At 44.5% G+C, this 21751-nt stretch overlaps 1 protein-coding gene across 2 annotated transcripts in view; it reads right to left on the bottom strand.

The window, feature by feature from the left end:
- DOCK1 (dedicator of cytokinesis 1) overlaps positions 1 to 21751 on the bottom strand; it is a 545853-nt gene that overhangs the window by 189025 nt on the left and 335077 nt on the right. For both annotated transcript variants that reach the window (XM_070470415.1, XM_070470416.1), the window contains exon 29: positions 10561 to 10655. In XM_070470415.1, the coding sequence (XP_070326516.1) occupies positions 10561 to 10655 (95 nt within the window). The remainder of the gene's footprint in view (positions 1 to 10560; positions 10656 to 21751) is intronic.

Genomic DNA, 21751 nt, shown 5'->3' with positions numbered 1-21751 from the left:
TGACATTGAACTCAGCATCTCCGGGATGATAAGTGATTTCCCCAACATAGCATCCAAGAGTCCTGCACAAATGCACACGATTTCATGAAAACATATCACATGACACATGAAAGCATCTTATACAAACAAAAATGTAGAGAAGTTGTCATAGTCCTAACATTTCAAGTCTATGGAGAAATTATATTAACAATATTATCATTTCTTTATAGACCTACAAAGGTACTACATATGTGATTTAAAAAAAAAAAGTATTCCACTGTCAAGCTGAAGATGGAGACAAAATATTACTCAACTTTATTTCCAATCTTGTGTCTGGAAAAGAAGAGGAGCTTGACAAATAATGATGTCATTCCATGTTCAATCTTCAAGATGATTTCATATCAAAAACTGCATTTCATGGAGCTTCAATACAGGAAAAACACTAAGCCTCACTATCTGTATGGTCACGATGCTTGTTACGACAAATTGACCAGCAGGAAGTCCTCCGAGTTTCTTTCTGCAAGAATCCTCAGAGATTGTTAAATTTTATGTATTCATTCATTTCTGGTGGCTATGCTGGCTCTTTGGTTGCAATGTGCAGGCTTTTCTAGCTGTGGATTGAGGGCCTAGTGGCCCTGAAGCAAGTGGGATCTTAGTTCCCTGGCCAGGGATTGAACCTGTGTGCCCTGCATTGGAAGGAAGATGCTCAACCACTGGACCACCAGGGAAGTCACCTCAATGATTTTTTAAGAAATTTTATCAGACAAAAAATTTTAATGTCAACCAACAAAAGCTACTATTCAGTTGGGTTGGGGGATAAGTCACTAAGAAAAAAGGAACTGCAACACACATCCCTGAAACGAGGCTCAAGGATGCGAGGATAAAGAAGATGTGGTGTATATGACAAAAGGATGCTGCTCAGCCATGAGACAGAAGGAAATCCTGCCATTTGTGACAATATGGATGGACCTGAGGGCATTATGCTAAATGGAATAAGTCAGACAGAGAAAAACAAACACTGGATGATCTCCTATGTATGTAGAATCTAAAACAAAAACCGTAACTCCCCCGTAAGAGGTTCTCACTAATATTTCACACTATGTCTTATGTGCCAGGCATCAGGGAAGGCAGCCCTGGGATCTATGTTCTTATCAGTGTGATTCCAGCACCCGCCTTACTCTCCTCATCATGTGGACCACGCCCACAGGGATCTGCTGTGACGCTGGAGCATCTTGCAGGGCATCTCTGGGAAAACTGCCTTCAATCCTTACCCTATACAGGAAAGCTCAGCCTTGACAACATTAGCAGACAGCTGCTATTATTTATGTTAATGACTCCTGTCTTCACTGGGGTCATGACACAGAGAAGGGGGGCTGAGAGAAGTAGCAATAAGAAGAGGGTCACTGAAATGGATCACACATTTCTATTCATTACTTAACATTGCTGAGACTCAGTTTGTTCATCCATAAAATGGGGATAAAACTGACATTTGCAGGGGATGATTCTTTGCAATAGGTGACTCCAATGTACACTGAAGGATGTTTAGCAGCATCATTGGATTCTACTCACAAGGTGTCAACAGTCCCCACTGTGATAACAAAACTGTTGTCGAATATCCTCTAGGGGGCAAAATCGCCTGTGGATGAGAACCACAAACAGATATCTAACCCAATGTTGGCCACAGGCAAGCATTCAATTACCATGGGTTTCCTCCTCCACATGTTCCAGACTTAAAACAATGACCGGAGAGGGTCTCACATTGCATGCAGACTTTCTTCTAAGTCCCAGAACATCGGAGGTAAAAGCTGAGGATGGAAAGATCTGGGATGCGACCTTAATAAAATGTATTTCCTCCATGAGAGCTGGACCATAAAGAAGGCTGAGCACTGGAGAATGGACGCTTTCAAATTGTGGTGCTGAAGAAGACTCTTCAGAGTCCCTTGGGCTGCAAGGAGATCAAACCAGTCAGTCTTAAAGGAAATCAGTCCTAAATATTTATTGAAAGGACTGATGCTAAAGCTGAAGCTCCAGTACTTTGGCCACCTGATGTGAAGAGCCGACTCACTGGAAAAGACCCTGATGCTGGCAAAGACTGAAGGCAGTAGGAGAAGCAGGCGGCAGAGGATGAGATGGTTGGATGGCATTGATGACTCAGTGGACATGGATTTGAGCAAATTCCAGGAGATGGTGGAGGACAGAAGCCTGGTGTGCTGCAGACAGTGGGGTCACAGAGAGTCCGACACAACTCAGGGACTGAACAACAGCCTTTCCTGCTTTTTGTTTTGCATGGAGAGCAGTCTCACGCATCAGATAAAGAGGGTGTCTGGCTTCATTCCTGCTACAGTGAAGTGCATCCTCCAGCATTAAGTGTCTGCAGGGCGGCCTTGTCGACACCAGCCAAGAGCTCCCCACAAGGTCTGCACCGTCTCAGAGAATCCTTACACTGATTTTGCCCTTTTAAAACTTTCCTCTAACGCAAGCTTCACTAAATAAGAGTCCTGGCTAAGAGTGCTTCATCACTGCCATTCCTTGGAGGGTACGCTGATTTTTCATCTCAGGATTAAATAAAGAGGCAATTTGAAAAGCTGGTATAAAATATCTATGCTGTGTGAAATAAATTGGTTATCAACAACCAGGTAAAATCTGGAATTATCTGTTTTAATTTTAGGCCAATTTATTAAGCAAAAGCAGGCATGCCAGGGAATAACTATATGGAAAATAATAAAATAATTTATGAAAATGTCATGAAGGATAAACAGAACTCCAAAGCACCCTGCACGTGGGCACCTCTTCCTGCCGAGGGGCGCGGAGCAGTCAAGAGTTGTCCTTGAAGCCTGGTGCATCACCATGGCCACCTCTGCCCCAGAAGATCTCATATGCTTCTCGGTGAGACCAGCCAGAAAGGTGCTCAGCCACAGTTCAGGTGAGCCCAGCTCCAGATGCAGGCCTGGGTCTCAGTGCCTGCAAACTGGAATCTGAGCTGCAAGACATCTCTGCTTTAGGCCAATTTTCTGGGAAAGGACCAGGCATCCCAAGGGGCACCAGACGAAAAGAACCCGCCTGCCAATGCAGGAGATGTAAGAGATGTGTGTTCAACCCCTGGGTTGGGAAGAACCCCTGGAGGAGGAAATGGCAACCCACTCCAGGATTCTTGCCTGGAGAATCCCATGGACAGAGGAACCTGGCGAGCTACTGTCGGACACGACTGAAATGACTTAGCACGTCTGTGCACATTGGGAGAGGATTAAGGTTGCCAGAGTAATATTATGAAGTGTGTGAGCTAAGTAAAATGCCAGCATGCTGAGCTCTTGGGAAATTTTCATTCCAGAATGCTTTCATTATACTGACTTTAAATTCCCGTTTCTTCACTCAAAAACAATACATGTATTCTTCCTTTCGGTCCTTAGCTAGTGGTATTGTGACAGAGTTTCTGTCAGCTACTGTAAACTGTTTCCAAGGGAGAAATGATACTTAGGTGTGCTTAAAATCTTCAAGGCACCAGATACACTAAACCTCAAAAGGAACCCCAGTCATTTTCAAATAATAAATTACAAGCATCAACTAAAAGCCCCCGGCAAAGAAAGGAAAAAAGATATTGAGAAGAAACGATTCAAGAATCTCTTGAGCCCCAATGCTTGATACCCTCGCTTTGAATTTGCACAAAGATTTCATCTGCATGCCTTTTCACAGAAGGAGCGTTTCCTGGAAGGGGCCTGAGCTGGAAACAAACCCACTGCCCTCCCAGACTGGTCCGGCTTCTGGCTGGGGCTAGTGCTCTGGCCCTCGAGGCAGGCCCCCAGAAAGCAGGGACCCCCACCTTCCTCCCTCCCTGAGGCAAATGGTACATCTTCTCCTATCCAAGCTCAAGGTGCAGAGCTGGCAAGGACCAAACACGTTCCACAGCAACGAAATCAAATAATACAATACCTGCAACCAATCTACCCTGCGAATTTGCCTTCTGAGCATTTTCATGACTTATCCCTAAGAAACCTGGCATTTCAGAGGTGGAATCCCAAAGTCTTACTGCTCTTTCCTGCCCCAACTATACACCAAATTAATTTTGGCAGACGCATTCATGAGCTTGCCTTCCTGGATGTAGACACATCTGATGAAGACCATTTATCAGTGGGGAAAAACGCATGTCTTCGAGGAGGGAAATAGCTAGACTACAAGAACACGTATGGAGGGCTTGTTTGGTGGCTCAGTGGTAAAGAGTCCACCTGCCAGTGGAGGAGAGATGAGTTCAGCCCCTGATCCGGGAAGATCCCGCAGGCCTCGGAACAACTAAGCCTGTGCGCACAGCTGCTGAGCCTGTGCGCTAGAGCCGGGCGTTGTGACGGCCGAGCCCACGCCCCAGAGCCGGTGGGCCACAAGGAGAGAAGCCACCACAATGAGCAGCCCACGCGCTGGATCAAAGGGCAGCCCCGTCACCGCAGCCAGAGAAAAGCCTGCACAGCGAAGAAGACCAAGCACAGCCACAAATACATGAATAAAGTCACATAAACAAGCATCCATGGAAAACTGACCCAAGGAGAGGAGCCATACATGACTCTAAGTGTATCAATATGTACTGCACACATTAGGTTGGTGGAAACATAAAGCAATGTGTTCATGGGTTGAGCAAAACACTTCTTAGTGCAACAACGCTGGACTCACAGGTGAGGGAGGGAGGAGTAGAAATGAGCCAACACAGTCAAATGGAGGTAGTCTAGAACCCAACCGTGGGCCCGTTATGCTAGACTGTCCTGCCTCCATGCTGCCAAGACCCCAAGACAAGTAAAACCCAGACAAGTGACAGCAATAGCAACGCGATCTCATAAATTCCAAGTGGGGAAGAAATTACAGTGCTTCGTTTCTAAAGTCTTTATTGAATTTGTTACAATATTGTTTCTGTTTTACGCGTTGGCTTGTTGACCCCAAGCATGTGGATTCAGTTCCCCAACCAGGGATCGAACCGGCACCCCTGGTAGTAGAGAGGTAAACCTCCTGGACCACCAGCGACGCCTCGAAAGCTCAGTGTTTGAAAAAGTGCAAATCTAAGATGAAAACCTGACTTCAGATGAAGTCAAACCAGCCGATAATTCTGATTGGTTGGTCTCCAGTATCTGCCTGGCCAGCAACTTGCCAAGACTACATTGGGTAGCTCAGAAAACCCACTACATTCAAGAAGCTTTGGGACAGGTCCAATGATGACCGACTGCTCTTACGGGCCAGCGTGCTGAGCCGTAACATCTCAGGCATATCAAAACTGAAATACTAATGCCCTCCATTTCCTGTGGGCACAATTTTGAGTTCTCAACTGATTCCTTTATGGTGATATTCTCTTGCTCAATATGTTATACATAAGGATCTTCACCATAAATTGCCAGTCTTCCCTGACAAAGTGCAAGGATCTTTTTTATCACCCAGTGAGAATTTTGCAACCCATTATATTTTCCTTCGTGCTTCATCTCCCAGGCAGCTTCAAGCATTTTGGCTTCTCAAAAGTTTCCAGTTTTCTCTATCATTTTACCTGGTCTATTTTATATCCACAGTCTATGAATCCCTACTTGCAAAAATATAACAAGTTCTTTAGGAATGTACATAGGATATTAAATAACAAATTATAAACATAAGCTCCTTTAGGCCTCAGCTGAACATGGACAAAATCAAGAAGAATGAGACACAAAATATACACCAACAGAGAAGGACCCCAGAAAACACTGATACTCACAGCTGCAAACAATGAGAGTTCTGAGGAAGTAAAAGTGATTGTTTAATTTATTTTTCATCCTAAGAGAAGAGGACCTGGGGAGAAGCTGAAACAAGGTAGTTGAATTTTAAAAAGTTCGCTGCAAATTTGAATGGTGGACAGATGTAAGAAATGTTTTGTTTCCATATGAATATGAAAGTCTAATTCTAAAAATCTGAAAATTACACCCAATCCTGCCCCTCTTTCCACTCCATGGTACACAATAGAGATGCCTATCACAGGTACATAAAAGCAGCTGATAACAAATGCTACTTCAAGGTGAAAAAGGAACTCAGTCAAACCAACAGACTCATTTCCTACCAGATCACTCCTCTGCCTTAGAAATATAGTCTGTGGACTTCCCTGGCAGGTACAGTGGCTAAAATCTGTGCTTCCATTGCAAGGGGCAGGGGTTTGATCCCTGGTCGGGGAACTAAGACCCTGCAGTGCAGCCAGAAAACAAAACAAAAATGTAAACAATCTACTCAGGATTGTTGGTCCACAAACACTACTGGGATGACGTCAAGCTCTGAGACCCAAAGGAAGCCAGAGAAACTCAACCAAGAGGTTGCATTCACGTTAACAACCAGAGAGAAGTCTAACAGAGCCACAGCATAGTTCTTCACCATGAGACCAGGCTATACACTCTGCAAAGTGTAAACCTGAAAATTCCAGCTGATCCAAGTTCAAGAGTGGCGGACAGTACTTACATGCCACCAGCGAAGGTCTAGGCTTCCAATACCACCTGAGGCCCTAAATGAAAACTTAGGGTCTGCTTCCCTCTGGGCAGATTAACTAGCACTTCTGCATGCTAATACACAAGCACACATCTACTGTATCTGAACTGTGCTTATCTTAAATGTCATCTCACCATCTGGCTCCCGTACATTCTAGAACAGAGTTATAATGTCAAGCCATCACCAATCACTTGCTATCTTGAACACAGCAGTTGAGTGACTACTGTCCTTTGGGATATTCATTATATCCTATAAATTTGATTCTTGATTTACAAGCTGTGGCCCCAAAACTAACGGACGCTGTTTTTAATTACATTTTACAAGCCCCATGGACTGAAGAACAGTCTATTTGCAGAGGCAAAGCTGAATATTTAAGGGACCATAGAGGCTGGTTCTGTCAGTTTCTGAGCTGTAGGTGGTAAAGCTGCATGTCCAGCTGTGCTGTTAAAACTTAAATACAGACTCCGGAAGCTGCTGGGAATCACTGTTTATCCCAGGGAAGCAAGGAAGTCTGTGATGCCTGCTAGGAAGAGAGGAGCAGGCAAGTCTGGCAACATGTAAGATAACAAGCTTTTACATTATAGGAATTTGTTGTTTAGTCACGAAGTCATGTCTGACTCTGCGGCCTCAGGGACTGCAGCACGCCAGGCTTCCCTGTCCTTCACTGTCTCTCGGAGCTTGCTCAAACGCATGTCCACTGAGTCAGTGATGCTATCGAATCATCTCACCCTCTGCTGCCCACTTTTCCTCTTGCCCTCAACCTTTCCCAGCATCAGTATCTTTTCCAAAGAGCAGGTGGCCAAAGTATTGGAGCTTCAGCATCAGTCCTTCCAATAAGTCTTCTGATCATGAACTCCTTAATAAAGGAATAAAAAAGGACAAATATATAATGACATAGAAACAATCCTCTATGGTATCTAGGTAATTTCTACAGGAAATTATTTTATTATGATATCCTGTCCTAAAAGTCCATAGTAGGACTCCACAGAGCTCAGGAATGGATGTGATCCTCTGCAAGACACACACGTTTAATGGCACCAAAAAGCTTAGTAGGAGCTCCTTGACGTCTATGCTTAGAAGTCATGCAGGCTAGGTAGTAAATCTTAGAGAAAAGTTGTGTTTCAGAGACTATAGGATTAAAAGCAAAGGCATGTTTAAGGGGTGTGTGTGCTAAGTCACTTCAGCCGTGCCCGACTGAACTGGGACAGGGCCACTCTGCAGGGGACATGTAGTGTAAGCCAAGTCCACATCCAGCTGGCACACATCCACTGCCTCCTGACGGCACCCAGAGCTGCCTTAGTTCTGTGGTTTCACTCCTGATGCGGCAGGTCTATCCCAGGTCTGGTTAAATGCAGAGTGTACACCATGTGTGCTAAATTTCTTCAGTCGTGTCCAACTCTGTGCGACCCTATGGAGTGTAGGCCACTGGGCTCCTCTGTCCATGGGATTCTCCAGACAAGAATACTGGAGTGGGTTGCCATGATCCCCCAGGGGATCTTCCTGACCCAGGGATTGAATCTGAGTCTCTTATGTCTCCTGGGTTGGCAGGTGGGTTCTTTACCACTAGCGCCACCTGGGAAGCCCCTAAACGCAGAGGCCCCTACTTATTTCACTGCTAGATGGGAGAGACAGGACAGTCGTTTTCAGCTACAGCATGCAGCAGAGTAAGGAGAACCCAAGTTTTCATGGGGATCCAAGACAGCGGGCTTTGTTTGTCAACATGTTTGTTTTATGTGGAAGATAGGCCACTAAAAACATGAAAACTGCAGCTCTCAAGCCTCATGCTAAGCCGTCACTCAAAAAAGTTAATCCCAACAGAGAAAAAGGAAGAGAAGCCTCTGCTTTAAGTTCCTCACGTTCTGGGTAACGATGCAGATCCCAAAAGACAGCAGGGGCAAACCCAGGAAGCCGAGGCCAGGACCTTTGCTCTGAGCCGCAGGCCACCCCTATCTCTGCAGCTGTGGGAGGCAGCTCCTGGGCCTCCCCACTTCTCCTCGGGTGTCTTCAGATGCACAGAAGGTTTCAGCCACAGCAACATATGACTTCAGAGGGACAACACTCACTGAGGCTCAGCCTTGGCAGAGACCTGCTTAGAGCAGCAGCTGCTGATTCCCAGGGCCCATTTCATCCCTGTTGTCCCAGAAAGTGGGACTTCCCTGGTGGTTCAGCAGGTAAAGAATCTGCCTGCCAGTGCAGGAGACATGGGTTCAATCCCTGGGTTGGGAAGATCCCCTGGAGGAGGAAATAGAAACCCAATCCAGTATTCTTGCCTGAAAAATCCTATGGACAGAGGAGCCTGGTGGCCCTCAGTCCATGAGGTCACAAAGAGTTGGACAGGACTGAACTAAGCATGCTCATTACAGAAAGTATTGTAGCATCATCCAAAAAAGGCAAACGGAAAGATCCTTGCCGCTATGAATCTGCTCATGGGGTGGACAAAATCATTAAAAAGAGGCAAAGTCATCAGGGAAAACGCAAATGAAAACCACAGTGAGACATCGTACACATCTGCCAGAAGGGCCAAAATAAAAATGTCAACAACAGCAAATGCCGGTAAGGAGGCAGAGAAGATGGACATCTCTTCCAGGGCTAATGGGGATGGAGAATGATGCAGCCAGAGTCTGGCAGTTCCTGATAAAACTAAACATGCAATTACCATGCAATCAGCATTTAAAGGCCACAGTAGTGTAAAGAACCTGCCTGCTAAGGCAGGAGATGCAAGAAATGCAGGTTCGATCCAGGGTGGGGAAGATCCCCTGGAGGAGGGAATGGCTACTCACTCCAGTATTCTTGCCTGGAGAGTCCCATGGACAGAGGAGCCTGGGGAGCTGCAGTCCCTGGGGTCGCACAGAGTCTGACACGACTGAAGTAAATCATCACAAGCACAGTATTCACACCCCTGGGACGTTTGTGCCAGAGAAATGAAGACTTAAGTCCACACAGAAAGCTGTACGGGAACGTTCATAACAGATCTATTTGTAACAGATCTATCTGTAACAGCCCCAGACTGAGAAGACACCAGACGTCCTTCAGTGGTTTAAAAAAAAAAAAAAAAAAAAAATGGCTAAACCATCTGTGGTGCATCCATACTGTGGACCACGCTGCAGCCATGAAAAGGAACAAACCGTTGACGCAACAGCTTAAAGGAGTTCCAGAGGGATGCTTGTGGCGAAAGAAATGTTCGGTGTCCTCACCATAGGGGCAGATTTGAGAACATACACCACGTGAAAAACAAATCGTAAGAATGGAAACAATATTGTAAAGTAATTAGCCTCCAACGAATAAAAATAAATGGGAAAAAAAAAACCCTAAAAGATGAAAAAAAAAAAAAGAAAGAAAGGAAACACAGGCATTAAGGCCTATAGTCAAGCTGGGAAATTCTGAATAAGATAGCTAGATTGTATCAATGTCCGTTCTCTGGCTGTAGTTCAGTGCTGCAGTTTTGCAAAATGTTATTGTCAACATTTTACCAGGGTAAAGGGTTCCCAAACTCTCCTGTCTTACTTCTTACCACTGTACTGACTATAGACCGACAATCATCTCCACAAAACTCTCAGTAAGAAAGAAGGGGCAAAAAGAAATCAACCGAAATTCCTTCCAGAAACCTCCTGTGATTGAGAACCCCATGATCTTTGATGGCACTTACAGAAATTACAAAACGCACGTGCTAGAAAACTAACCAGCAGCCCTCACAGGGAGATGATGAACAAGGCACACACTTAATATTTAATAAGTATAATGAAAATGCTCATGATTTTTTTAAGCTGAAATATGTGAAACGCAAACACTTTTCAAAAGCCTCCCATGGAACTGAGAATTGCTTTGGCTAATAAACACATATGGTTAAAATTGGATGGCGAACAGAAGCCCTGGACAAAGGCAGAGTGAAGGATGGATCACAGTTATGTTTGTTTTCTGCGGGGGGCAGAGCCTGAGTTCTCAACCCCAGAGCCCTGCAATGACATAGGAAAAGCACTCAATCTCCAAGCCCACTTTTCCAAAGAACCATCTGCATCGCAGTAGCAGAGCCACCCTGTAGTACCCAGGCAACACAGTCATTCCCACCAGCCATGAATCGGGCACCTCCTCAAGGAGAGCCTCCCCCGTACTCACTTATTTTGCATCATGTTCATGATCACCCAGTCGAATGGGTAGACATTCTTTCCAATGAGGTTCTTAAACATGATGAATGTCTCCATCAGGAAATCCTGAAATAAGAGCAGAACGTTCAAACAGCCCACCGAGAAAAAGGTAAAAACCAATGCCCACCTCTACCCCCAGAATAACTGCATTATAAATGACCTTATTATTTTTACTTTTTTTTTAGCTGAATGAAAATATAGCAGAAGGTAATGAAGATATATTTCACAGAGCTGTATATGACACTTTCTGCCTTTCTGTGTACCTGAGCACCTCATGTCCTGGAGAACTTTTTCAAGGATATATTAAAAGAAAGTCTCTGGTCATGTCTCTCTAATAGCTACAAGGAATAAACCCCTGAAAGTTACATATATTCACACCCTTTCTGCTTAAGGAAACACTTTCAATCAAGTATAACATGCAGGTTATAACTATGTCTTGTATTTACTCTGAGTGAGTGAAAGTCACTCAGTTGTGTCCGACTCTTTGCGACCCCATGGACCATACAGTCCATGGAACTCTCCAGGCCAGAATACTGGAGTGGGTAGCCTTTCCCTTCTCCAGGGGATCTTGCCAACCCAGGGATCTAACCCAGGTCTCCTGCATTGCAGGCGGATTCTTTACTAAATGAGCTATCAGGGAACATTTTAATTATAAACAGGGTCCATCAAGTTCAACCTGCAGTATTATTATCCTTCCCTTTTTCTTACATAATTTAACAAATGAAAGGTTCAGACAGGAACTCCTGACCATCTGCACCTAGTCAGCACTCTGTAAACCAATCGAGCACATGGTCAAGTTGCCAAAGTCGTTTATGTGGCATCATCAATTCCATAAGCTACTCAGTGATGGCTCTCTTGTCTCCTAGATGGTACCCTGGATTTCAGAGCTGAGCCCTGCTTCTGATTAGACTGCTCCTGGCATCAGGAGGGGGTTCCCTACTCCTAGTGGGTCCATTCTGTGCCTGTCAGAATTAGGAGATTTTCTTGAATCTGGCAGTTCAGTGCTTATTCTGAGATCTCCTGAACAAAACAAGCGGGCGTCCTAAAAGCGCACACCCCAGGAACATAGGGCACTTGGCCCCTCAAGATCTGGGTGGAAAGGGGACAAGCGACTGAGAAGTCACATTAGGAAAATGAGGCCGCGGTCACAGACGAGCAAATGAATGGATGTTCCCCATGTATTTCATCTACTGATTCATAATTAGGTGCAATGGCTGTGAAGACCGAGGCGATGGGCAGAATTTAAGCAGCCCAGAAAGCAATTCCCAGCACAGAGGTCTACCCAAGACATTCTTGCAAAAAGACACAAGTTCCATTTGACGGTAGGAATAAGCCAAGGATTAAAGACACCTTCTCTGCCACCTTACCAACAATGGCCAGCTTACAGAGTTACAGCGTGTCATTTCTGCTGCGGGAGGGCTTTGTGGAACCCCTGCCATGAATAAAAACTCCAGGAGCCACCATGATGACACCTGTCACAGTACAGGCCTCCAGTGCAGGAGTGCAGGAGAGGTTAGGATAGAAGGCAAAGTCAAGAGGGAAAAGTGAGCCCTGGGTCCTTCCAACTCTGCCCCCAGGAGCCCCGACCAGCAGGAGCCCCGACCAGCGGGAGCCCCGACCAGCAGGGCTTGCAAGCAAGGGGCATTCTTGCTGCCCCCTGACACAAGGAACACTTTTTCTCCCCAGTTTAATTCCTGAAATTCATATCTCACTACTTAAGTTTCCCTACTTTGTCAAGAGTTTCCCATTTTAATGACCAGGTTGCCCCCTTTGCGGGCTGAGTGTTGTAATTTAGTCACATCTCTATTTGCATGAAATTGCTGGCTTTCTTGCTGATTACTCCTCAAAGCCTAATAATTGAGATACCGGGTCTGGTTTTTATTATTCCGGAAGAGAAGCATATTTTCCCAACACCAACTCCTTTTTTTTTTTTTTTTCTCTAGGAAACACAGTCCCATACTTCATTAGTATGGCTCAGCTATTAAATGTTGGTACTTTGCTGATCAAACAAAATGCTGCAGATTGTGGGAAATGAGGTTTTTCAAGGCTTTCCCTGTTGGTCTGCATAAATTACCAGCCATGGCGGTGGTCCTCACCACTGCATTTGCCGGAATGGCTGATGAAGCTGAACAGGCTATTACAACTGCCTTCTCTAAGTTGACAAGAGGAGTTGGAGGATTTAATACACATTTTGTGAAAATTTCATCATTTTATATCAATCCATTCCTACTGCATTTTTAGTTAGATTGTACACAGGATGTTCCATATAATAAGGGAACAGCTCTAATAAGAGCCATCAATGCATTCCATAGGCAAAGTCTTCTTGTTATAAAACCATCTGCTTCTGTCCATCTCTGGCCCCACCCACTTGGAAAATTGGTCATCATTTTTCACCGGGACTCCCAGAGGGGAAGCCTAGCCCATCTACCTATGACCATTCTAGTCTGTCTTGATTCCCACACTTCATTCAGAGTGACCTCTTCAAATGTGATCAAGGCAACAACACTTTCCCAATCTTCCACTGAACCTACATTCTCAGTGGCTTCCAGATGTTCTTAGGTAAAAGCCAAAGGGTCTTAATCCTCAGAAGGAGGAAGACACGCTTCTCTTAAGTCAAAGAAATAACCATTTCAGACAAAGACCATCTCAGATGCTAAACTCAACTGATGAAAAACTGCTAGAGGATAAGACCTCTGGCAATTTCCTGTGGACACCAGAGTATTATCCAAAGTTTCATGATGATCTTTAAGGGCCACGTATCTCACAACAGAGAGATCCAGATGTCATTCCCTTTTGACCAAGTGATCAAACCCATTATCAACAGTAGTGGTCAGCCTGGAATTCTTAGCCTCCCGACAGACATAACAGGGCATGCTTAACCACACTTCCTTCTGCTTGCCAAAAGGTGAACTTGAATTTCAGATCAAGCTTCCTGTTTGTGGAGGGCTTCCCTGGTGGCTCAGATGCTAAAGAGTCCACCCGCAACGTGGGAGACTTGGCTTTAATCCCTAGGTTGGGACAATCCCCTAGAGAAGGGAAGGGCTACCCAATTCAATCTTCTTGCCTAGAGAATTCCATGGACAGAGGAGCCTGGCAGGCTACAGTCCACGGGGTCAAAAAGAGTAGGACGTGACTGAGTGACTAACACCTTCACTTTCCAGTTCGTGGGACATATGGATTTGAAGAAACAAATCTGCACAAAAGGCAGCAATTGAAAATTACAGAACAGGGCGGGGGGAGGGGGGATGGCACGGGCGAAGTCTGAAAAGCTAATGGCTCTATCTGTTCAAAAGCAAAAAATAAAAATGAAATTGAATTTTAAAAAGTGATGCCATGAAAGGGAAGGAAAAAGAAGGTGGTGAACTTATTTTAGAGAAAAAAAAAAGAGATTAATGAGAAATAAGCAAATATGATGAGCAAATCTGGACTAGATGCAGATTTGAGAAAGCCTGCAATGAAAGACAACAGAGATTGGGAGAATCGAGGGAGAATCTGAATGTAGATCGTATGAAGAGATGATAGTGATGTTCTGGAAGAACAATGAAGCCACTGGACATTGTATTCATCCTTGAGAGCTGTCTGCTGAACCACTTACATGTTTCTCACATTCAGACAGGATTTCGCTACATATTAACAGAAAAAGATATCTAGAGGTACATAAGTGAGTAACTAAGTGGTTAGTCGCTCTGTCTTGTCAGACTCATCGCAGCCCCGTGGACTTTAGCCCACCTGACTCCTCTGTCCATGGAATTCTCCAGGCAAGAATACTGAAGTGGGTTGCCGTTCCCTTCTCTAGCTAATCTTCCTGAGCCAGGGGTTGAACCTGGGACTCCCCGCTTTGCAGGTGGGTTCTTTACCATCTGAGCAGCCAGGGAAGCCCACTAGAGGTAGATAGTAGAGGCCAACATGGCAGAATGCATGCAACCGATGAAGTCAAATGATAGGAATAATGGTTTTCACTGTGCTATCCTTTCAGCTTTCCTTTATGCTTGACATTTTTAATGATAAATAGAGGAAAGCTTGCAAGCCAAATGGGGACACTCACTATGAGATTAGTGGACTGTATCACCATCACCAGTCTGTTTTTGATACACTTCTATAGGTCAGCAAGAGGTTACCACGGGGAGAAGCTGAGTAAAGCATAGAAAAATGCTCTGTATTATTCTTTGACAGCTGCGTGTGCCTCTACAATGCTCTCCAAACAAAATTTTACTCAAAAAATATATGCTTTAAAATAATTAGTGGGAAAATAGTTAATGAATGACATAGTCGGAGGTTCATAACCCTGTACAGGAGGCCATGATCAAAACCATCCCCAAGAAAAAGAAATGCAAAAAGGCAAAGTGTTCTCTGAGGAGGCCTTACAAAGATCTGAGAAAAGAAGAGAAGCAAGAGGCAAAGGAGAAAAGGAAAGATATACCCATTTGAATGCAGAGTTCCAAAGGATAGCAAGAAGAGATAAGAACATCTTCCTAAGTGATCAATGCAAAGAAATAGAGGAAAACAATAGAATGGGAAAGACTAGAGATCTCTTCAAGAAAATTAGAGATACCAAGGGAACATTTCATGCAAAGATGGGCTCAATAAAGGACAGAAATGGTATGGATCTAACAGAAGCAGAAGATATTAAGAAGAGGTGGCAAGAATACACAGAAGAACTGTACAAAAAAAGATCTTAATGACCCAGATAACAAGGATGGTATGATCACTCACCTAGAGGCAGACATCCTGGAGTGTTAGGTAAAATGGGTCTTAGGAAGCATCACTATGAAAAAGCTAGTGGAGGTGATGGAATTCCAGCTGAGTTATTTCAAGTCCTAAGAGATGATGCTATGAAAGTGCTACACTCAATATGCCAACAAATTTGGAAAACTCAGCAGTGGCGACAGGAATGGAAAGGTCAGTTTTCATTCCAATCCCAAAGAAAGGCAATGTCAAAAAATATTCCAACTCCTGCACAATCGCACTCATCTCACACGCCAGCAAAGTAATGCTCAAAATCCTCTAAGCTAGGTTTCAACAGTATCTGAACAGAGAACTTCCAGATGTTCAAGGCAGAAAAGGCAGAGGAACCAGAGATTAAATTGCCAACATCTGGTGGATCATAGAAAAAGCAAGAGAATTCCAGGAAAACATCTACTTCTGCTTCACTGACTATTCTAAAGCCTTTGACTGTGTGGATCACAACAAACTGGAAAATTCTTAAGGAGATGGAAATACCAGGCCACCTGACCTGCCTCCTGAGAAACCTGTAGGTCAAGAAGCAACAGTTAGAGACAGTTATGGAACAACAGACTGGTTCCAAATTGGGAAAGGAATATGTCAAGGCTGTATACTGTCACCCTGCTTATTTAATGATATGCAGAGTACATCATGCGAAATGCTCGGCTGGATGAAGCACAAGCTGAAATCAATATTGCCAGGAGAAATACCAATAACCTTAGATATGCAGATGACACCACACTTATGGCAGAAAGTGAAAAGGATATAAAGAGCCTCTTGATGAAAGTGAGAGGAGAGTGAAAAAGCTTAAAACTCAACATTCAAAAACTGAAGATCATGGCATCTGATCCCATTACTTCATGGCAAATAGATGGGAAAGCAATGGAAACAGTGACAGACTTTACTTTCTTGGGCTCCAAAATCACTGCAGATGGTGACTGTAGCCATGAAATTAAAAGACGCTTGCTCCTTGGAAGAAAAGCTATGACCAACCTAGACAGCATATTAAAAAGCAGAGACATTACTTTGCCAACAAAGGTCCATCTAGTCAAGGCTATGGTTTTTCCAGTAGTCGTGTAAGGATGCGAGAGATGGACCATAAAGAAAGCTGAGCACTGAAGAATACTTTTGATCTATGGCGTTGAAGAAGACTCTTGAGAGTCCCTTGGACTGCAAGGAGATCAAACCAGTCAATCCTAAAGGCAATCAGTCCTGAATACACTTTGGAAGAACTGATGCTGAAGCTGAAGCTCCAGTACTCTGGGCACCTGATGCAAAGAGCTGACTCACTGGAAAAGACCTTGATGCTAGGAAAGATTGAAGGCAGGAGGAGAAGGGGATGACAGAGGATGAGATGGTTGGATGGCATCACCAACTCGACAGACATCAGTTTGAGAAAAATCCAGGAGTTGGTGATGGACAGGGAAGCCTGGCATGGTGCAGTCCATGGGGTTGCAGAGTTGGACACGACTCGGTGACTGAACTGAACTGGACTGAATGGCACAGAAACAGAGATTAGAGAAACAGAAAGACACAAAACCTTCTTGCATGACCTCTGGGGCCCTGTGCAGTTGGACACCCCAGCGCCTATCAAGGCACACCACCCTCATTCTCCCCCACCTACAGCACTCTTTCTCCTCTTCCCACACATTCCACAATCCTCTCTTTTGCAAAAAAGGCTTCTGAAGGCTTCCCTGGTGGTCCAGTAGGAAGGGGACTGGACCATGCAATGCAGGGCACACTGATTCATCCTGGTCAGGGAACTATGATCCCATGTGCCGGGGAGGGACTCAGCCCAGGAGCCTCAGCTGCTGAGCCTGGGAAGCGTAACTAGAGTCCTTGGGCCACAAGGGAAAACCCTGGCAGCTAAGACCAGACACAGTCAAATGAATAATTTTTTTTTTCTTAAAGCCTTTTCTAGGACTTCCCTGGTGGTCCAGCATTTAAGAATCTGCCTTCCGATGCAGGGGACGTGGGTTCGATTCCTCAAGTCTAGGAGCAAAGACCCCACATACCAAGGGGCAAACAAGTCCACGCACCGCCATTAATTACTAAGCTTGCAACCACTGACCTCATGTGCCACAACTAAGCCTCGACACAGCCAAATATAAAGAAAAAAATATCTTTAAACTAAAAAAAAAAATCTTAAAATCTTTTTTAAAGACTTCCCGTCCACCTGACTCAGGCTAGTGTGGCTGATTGACAGTGGCCATTCTCTTGGAGCGTGGATAACCTGGGTTGTCTGACGGACTCCCTGCTAAACTGTGATGCTCTCCACTACACCGGGGGCCTCAGAGCAAGACGTGTCTGCACTGCGGCTGTCATTACTTCCAGTGTGTTAACACAGTCGCTCTTCACTAAGCAGCTTGTGAGTGAACTCACTGTAAAAGGATTTCGCACCCTTGGACTCAGCATCCAGGGTAGAAAGTCGTCAATAGACTTCACCTCTGAGGAATGGTCACAGGGATAAAGAAACAGATGCCCACCGCCAGGCTCCTCTGCCCACTCGTGACAGTCTCTACACAGGCTTGCAAATCACACTTTGGTGGATATTTTCACATGGAACTCAGGGCCTTTAAGACCAGGCCTGCCCAAGAGCAGAAGGCTTCCTAGGCAAGGACAGTCACACAGCGAACATCCTTGCTTTCATAATCCCTGTGAGCATCATCACCGCTTTCCATCAGTTGAGAAGTCACCTTGGACCACGGCGAAACAGGCTGGTGGTTGATGGGGACGGACAAGAAACAAAGAAGGGGCAACAGGCGATATCTACCAGGTGAGACCAAGGCAGGCGTCAGGAGGGGTTCTCAGAAGAGGTTGGACAGATGGAGACAGGAGGCATTTCAGGAAGACAGCCCTGGGATCTCAGAGGGCTGCCTGGCCAGGCTTCCCTAGGTAACCTACGAGAGGACAGAACTAGGAGAGGCCACGGGAAGGAGGAGGAGTGCATGGCAGACTGTGGCTGCCCCTGGGTCCTCCTCGGAGATGAGAAGGTCCCTGTAGGCTGGTTCTCTGAACCTTCATGATCCTGTATCTTGGATTCTCTCAATCTGTAACTAACAAGTATCACTTCTACCCGCAATGTCTGTGGATAAGTCCTTACTCACTCAGTCACACCACAGACATTCCCTTAGGGCCACTTAGCGGGAATTTGGGACACGCGTCAAGAGAACAGTCTGCCCCAGAAGGTCCAGAGTACCCCTCATCACCTCGATCTTACAATGGACACTGAGCAAGTTCTCCACTTGTGGTCCTGACTCTGTGCCTTGGACCCAGGACCGCCAGCAGCCGCATCTTCAGACCAGCATCTCCAATGCAGAAGAACTTAAAGACTCCTCATGGCTGCCCATCCTAAAGGGACTGCTTCTATTGTGACAATTTTGAGCTGAAATGTCCATCCTCTTTCTTTCCTGGCTTAGTCTTTCCATTTCATGCTATGTTCCACCCTCTCATGGTCTGGGGGCCCAAGGGGCCATCTGATAGGCCGTAAAAGTAATAGTTCTGAGGCTGATGACTTTGATGTTGATCAAAACTGCAATTTTGTTTGAGAATGACTCATTCATCCAAAAAAGGACCAAATTTGAAAACCTCAGGTAGCACTTTTAACAAGGAAGTAGTCTTAAGAAAAGAGCTGAGGCTCTTTGCACATTGCAATGCTGATTAACTTCCGATTATTTAACACAAAATACTCTTTTGTTTTTGTGAGCAGTTGTCCAAGTAGAAAAATACTCAAATCCTCTCTACGGATAGTTAACAGACAGGAACCCATTTTACAAAGGTTCTGACAGATTAACAACAATAAAAAAGGTTTACAATCCTTGCAGTATGAATTCGTGATATCCAAACCACAAATGGCATTTCATAATGGAAATAAAATTGTTCGCAAATAATTGATGCTCTGAACCACTGTGTCTACAGAAATAAACTCCTTTGGGAAATCAGGGCCACAACACATAACAAGTATCTGATGATCTGCTTCCTGCAAGGAGAGAGGGTACATGCTTGGAATTCAGGAAGTTACAGTCATTTTTAAACACCATTTTGTAAAATCACTTTTTCATGATATCCTGAAGCTTCCCTATCCACAGAACACTTGAATAATTTGGATTAAATATTTTTAACAGTTTGCATGAATCATATGATTTTGATCACGTGACTAATCTGTAAAGGACAAATGATCTATTGGAGCCCTGAGTTTTCAGCATGGGTAATGCTTCTCCTTCTGAAAAGTTTATCCTTCAGCCTGAACCATTGTCTAGGAAATTGCTCATATAGATTTAGCTACAGCTGCCTTAAAGTTCACATTCAGAAAACTAAGATCATGGCATACAGTCCCATCAGTTTATGGCAAATAGATGGGGAAACAGTGAAAACAGCGGCTGACTTTGTTTTGGGGGGCTCCAAAATCACTGCAGATGGTGACTGCAGCCATGAAATTAAAAGATGCTTACTCCACGGAAGGCAAGTTATGACCAATCTAGACAGCATATTAAAAAGCAGAGACATTACTTTGCCAACAAAGGTCTGTCTAGTCAAGGCTATGGTTTTTCCAGTGGGCATGTATGGATGTGAGTTGGACAGTGAAGAAAGTTGAGCCCCGGAGAATTGATGCTTTTGAACCGTGGTGTTGAAGAAGACTCTTGAGAGGTCCTTGGACTGCAAGGAGATCCAACCAGTGAATCCTAAAGGAGATCAGTCCTGGGTGTTCATTGGAAGGACTGATGTTGAAGCTGAAACTCCAATACTTTGGCCACCTGATGTGACGAGCTGACTCATTTCAAAAGACCCTGATGCTGGGAAAGACTGAAGGTGGGAGGAGAAGGGGATGACAGTAGATAAGATGGTTGGATGGCATCACCAACTTGGACATGAGTTTGAGTAAACTCCGGAAGTTGGTGATGGCCAGGGAAGCCTGGAATGCTGCACTCCATGGGGTCGCAAAGAGTCGGACACGACTGAGTGATTGAACTGAACTGGGCTGATCCTTCTGATGGTCAAACAGGAGGCATGAAATGTTTCACATGGCAAATTAGACTTCACTATGACATGCCTGCTGAAGAATCTCAGGATAACATCACATGTGATATGTTACATGTGTGAGAAGAGTCCTAAATTACACTGCTCCTTAATATTACACAAAAACTAAACATATAACACCTGAGAATAGCCCTACATTAAACTGCTCATTAATATTACACAAAAAGTAAACATATAGACACACCATCACATACACATTCTTGCTCCTTCACTCCTTTGTAAGATTTTTTTTTTCTGATGTGGATCATTTTTATTTATTGAATTTGTTAACAATATTGTTTCTATTTTGTGTTTCAGTTTTTTGGCCATGTGACATGTGGGACCTCAGGTTCCCGACCAGGGATCAAACCCACACCCCCTGCACTGGAAGGCGAAGTCTTAACCACTGGACCACAGGGAAGTCCCCCTTGCCTTTGACAGAAGGAAAACTGCTATGATTTTAAGGTATAAATCCATTTGTGTATCTTTAGAAATTTAAATCCATGTGTTAATTATCTATTATATTATTAAATATTACATATACAAATGTAAATATACATATGCATACACACATATGCATAAATATATGCATATATAATGTCAGCGATTAGTGAGGTAGTTTTTATTAGAATTAATCCTTTGAAAAAATTCTTAAATGCCTTGTCTTTTGACCATCCCTTAATAAGACTGATGTCAAGTGCAATCAATATTGTTTTGGAAACGCTAGAAGAGCTTCCTGTGGTCTGTAGGAATCTAGGGGCCTCAGAAGGGAGTGGAGGGTGGCCATCTACTTGGCAACTCTGCATGCACACTGGCGGTGGCTTCACGGAGGACATCTGCCATATGGCCCTGCGACGTCAGCTTGTCAGGGATGGTGCCTCTAAGGATCCGTTCCTCTTGATTGTACTTCTCCTAATTAAGTTGTATCACAGTCTCACTGAAGATGACTAGAGAATTATTTCCAGAAATGCTAATGAGTCTCCATGATGAGAGCTAATTAATAACGGAGCACAATTTAAGGCTGAAAATTCTCCTTGGCTTCTGCTATCGAGCGTCAATCGATAAATAAACAGGAGCTAATGGTAGACTCTCCGTGGTAACATCTCCAAATTTATCATGACCCCAAAGCATGGAAGAGGGAAGAACAGAAAAAGGATTTTTCTGGGCTGACACCCTGGGTCACTCTCCAGGTCAGTACAAGGAGTGAGCCTATCTCGGGAAGCTTATCTTCTCTCTCTCTCTTTTTAATTTTAAACTTCGTATTTTGTATTGGGGTGTAGCTGATTAACAATGTTGCAGTAGTTTCAGAAGGGATTCAGCCATATATATACGTTGTGTTATCCATTCTCCAAACTCCCCTCCCATCCAGGCTCCCACACAACACTGAGCAGAGATCATGTGTTATGCAGTAGGTCCTTGTTGGT

The sequence above is a fragment of the Odocoileus virginianus genome, chromosome 7, assembly GCF_023699985.2.
Source record: "Odocoileus virginianus isolate 20LAN1187 ecotype Illinois chromosome 7, Ovbor_1.2, whole genome shotgun sequence".
NCBI lineage: Eukaryota > Metazoa > Chordata > Mammalia > Artiodactyla > Cervidae > Odocoileus > Odocoileus virginianus.
The sequence above is the reverse complement of the archived record's forward strand: the minus strand, read 5'-3'. Positions and strand labels throughout refer to the sequence as shown.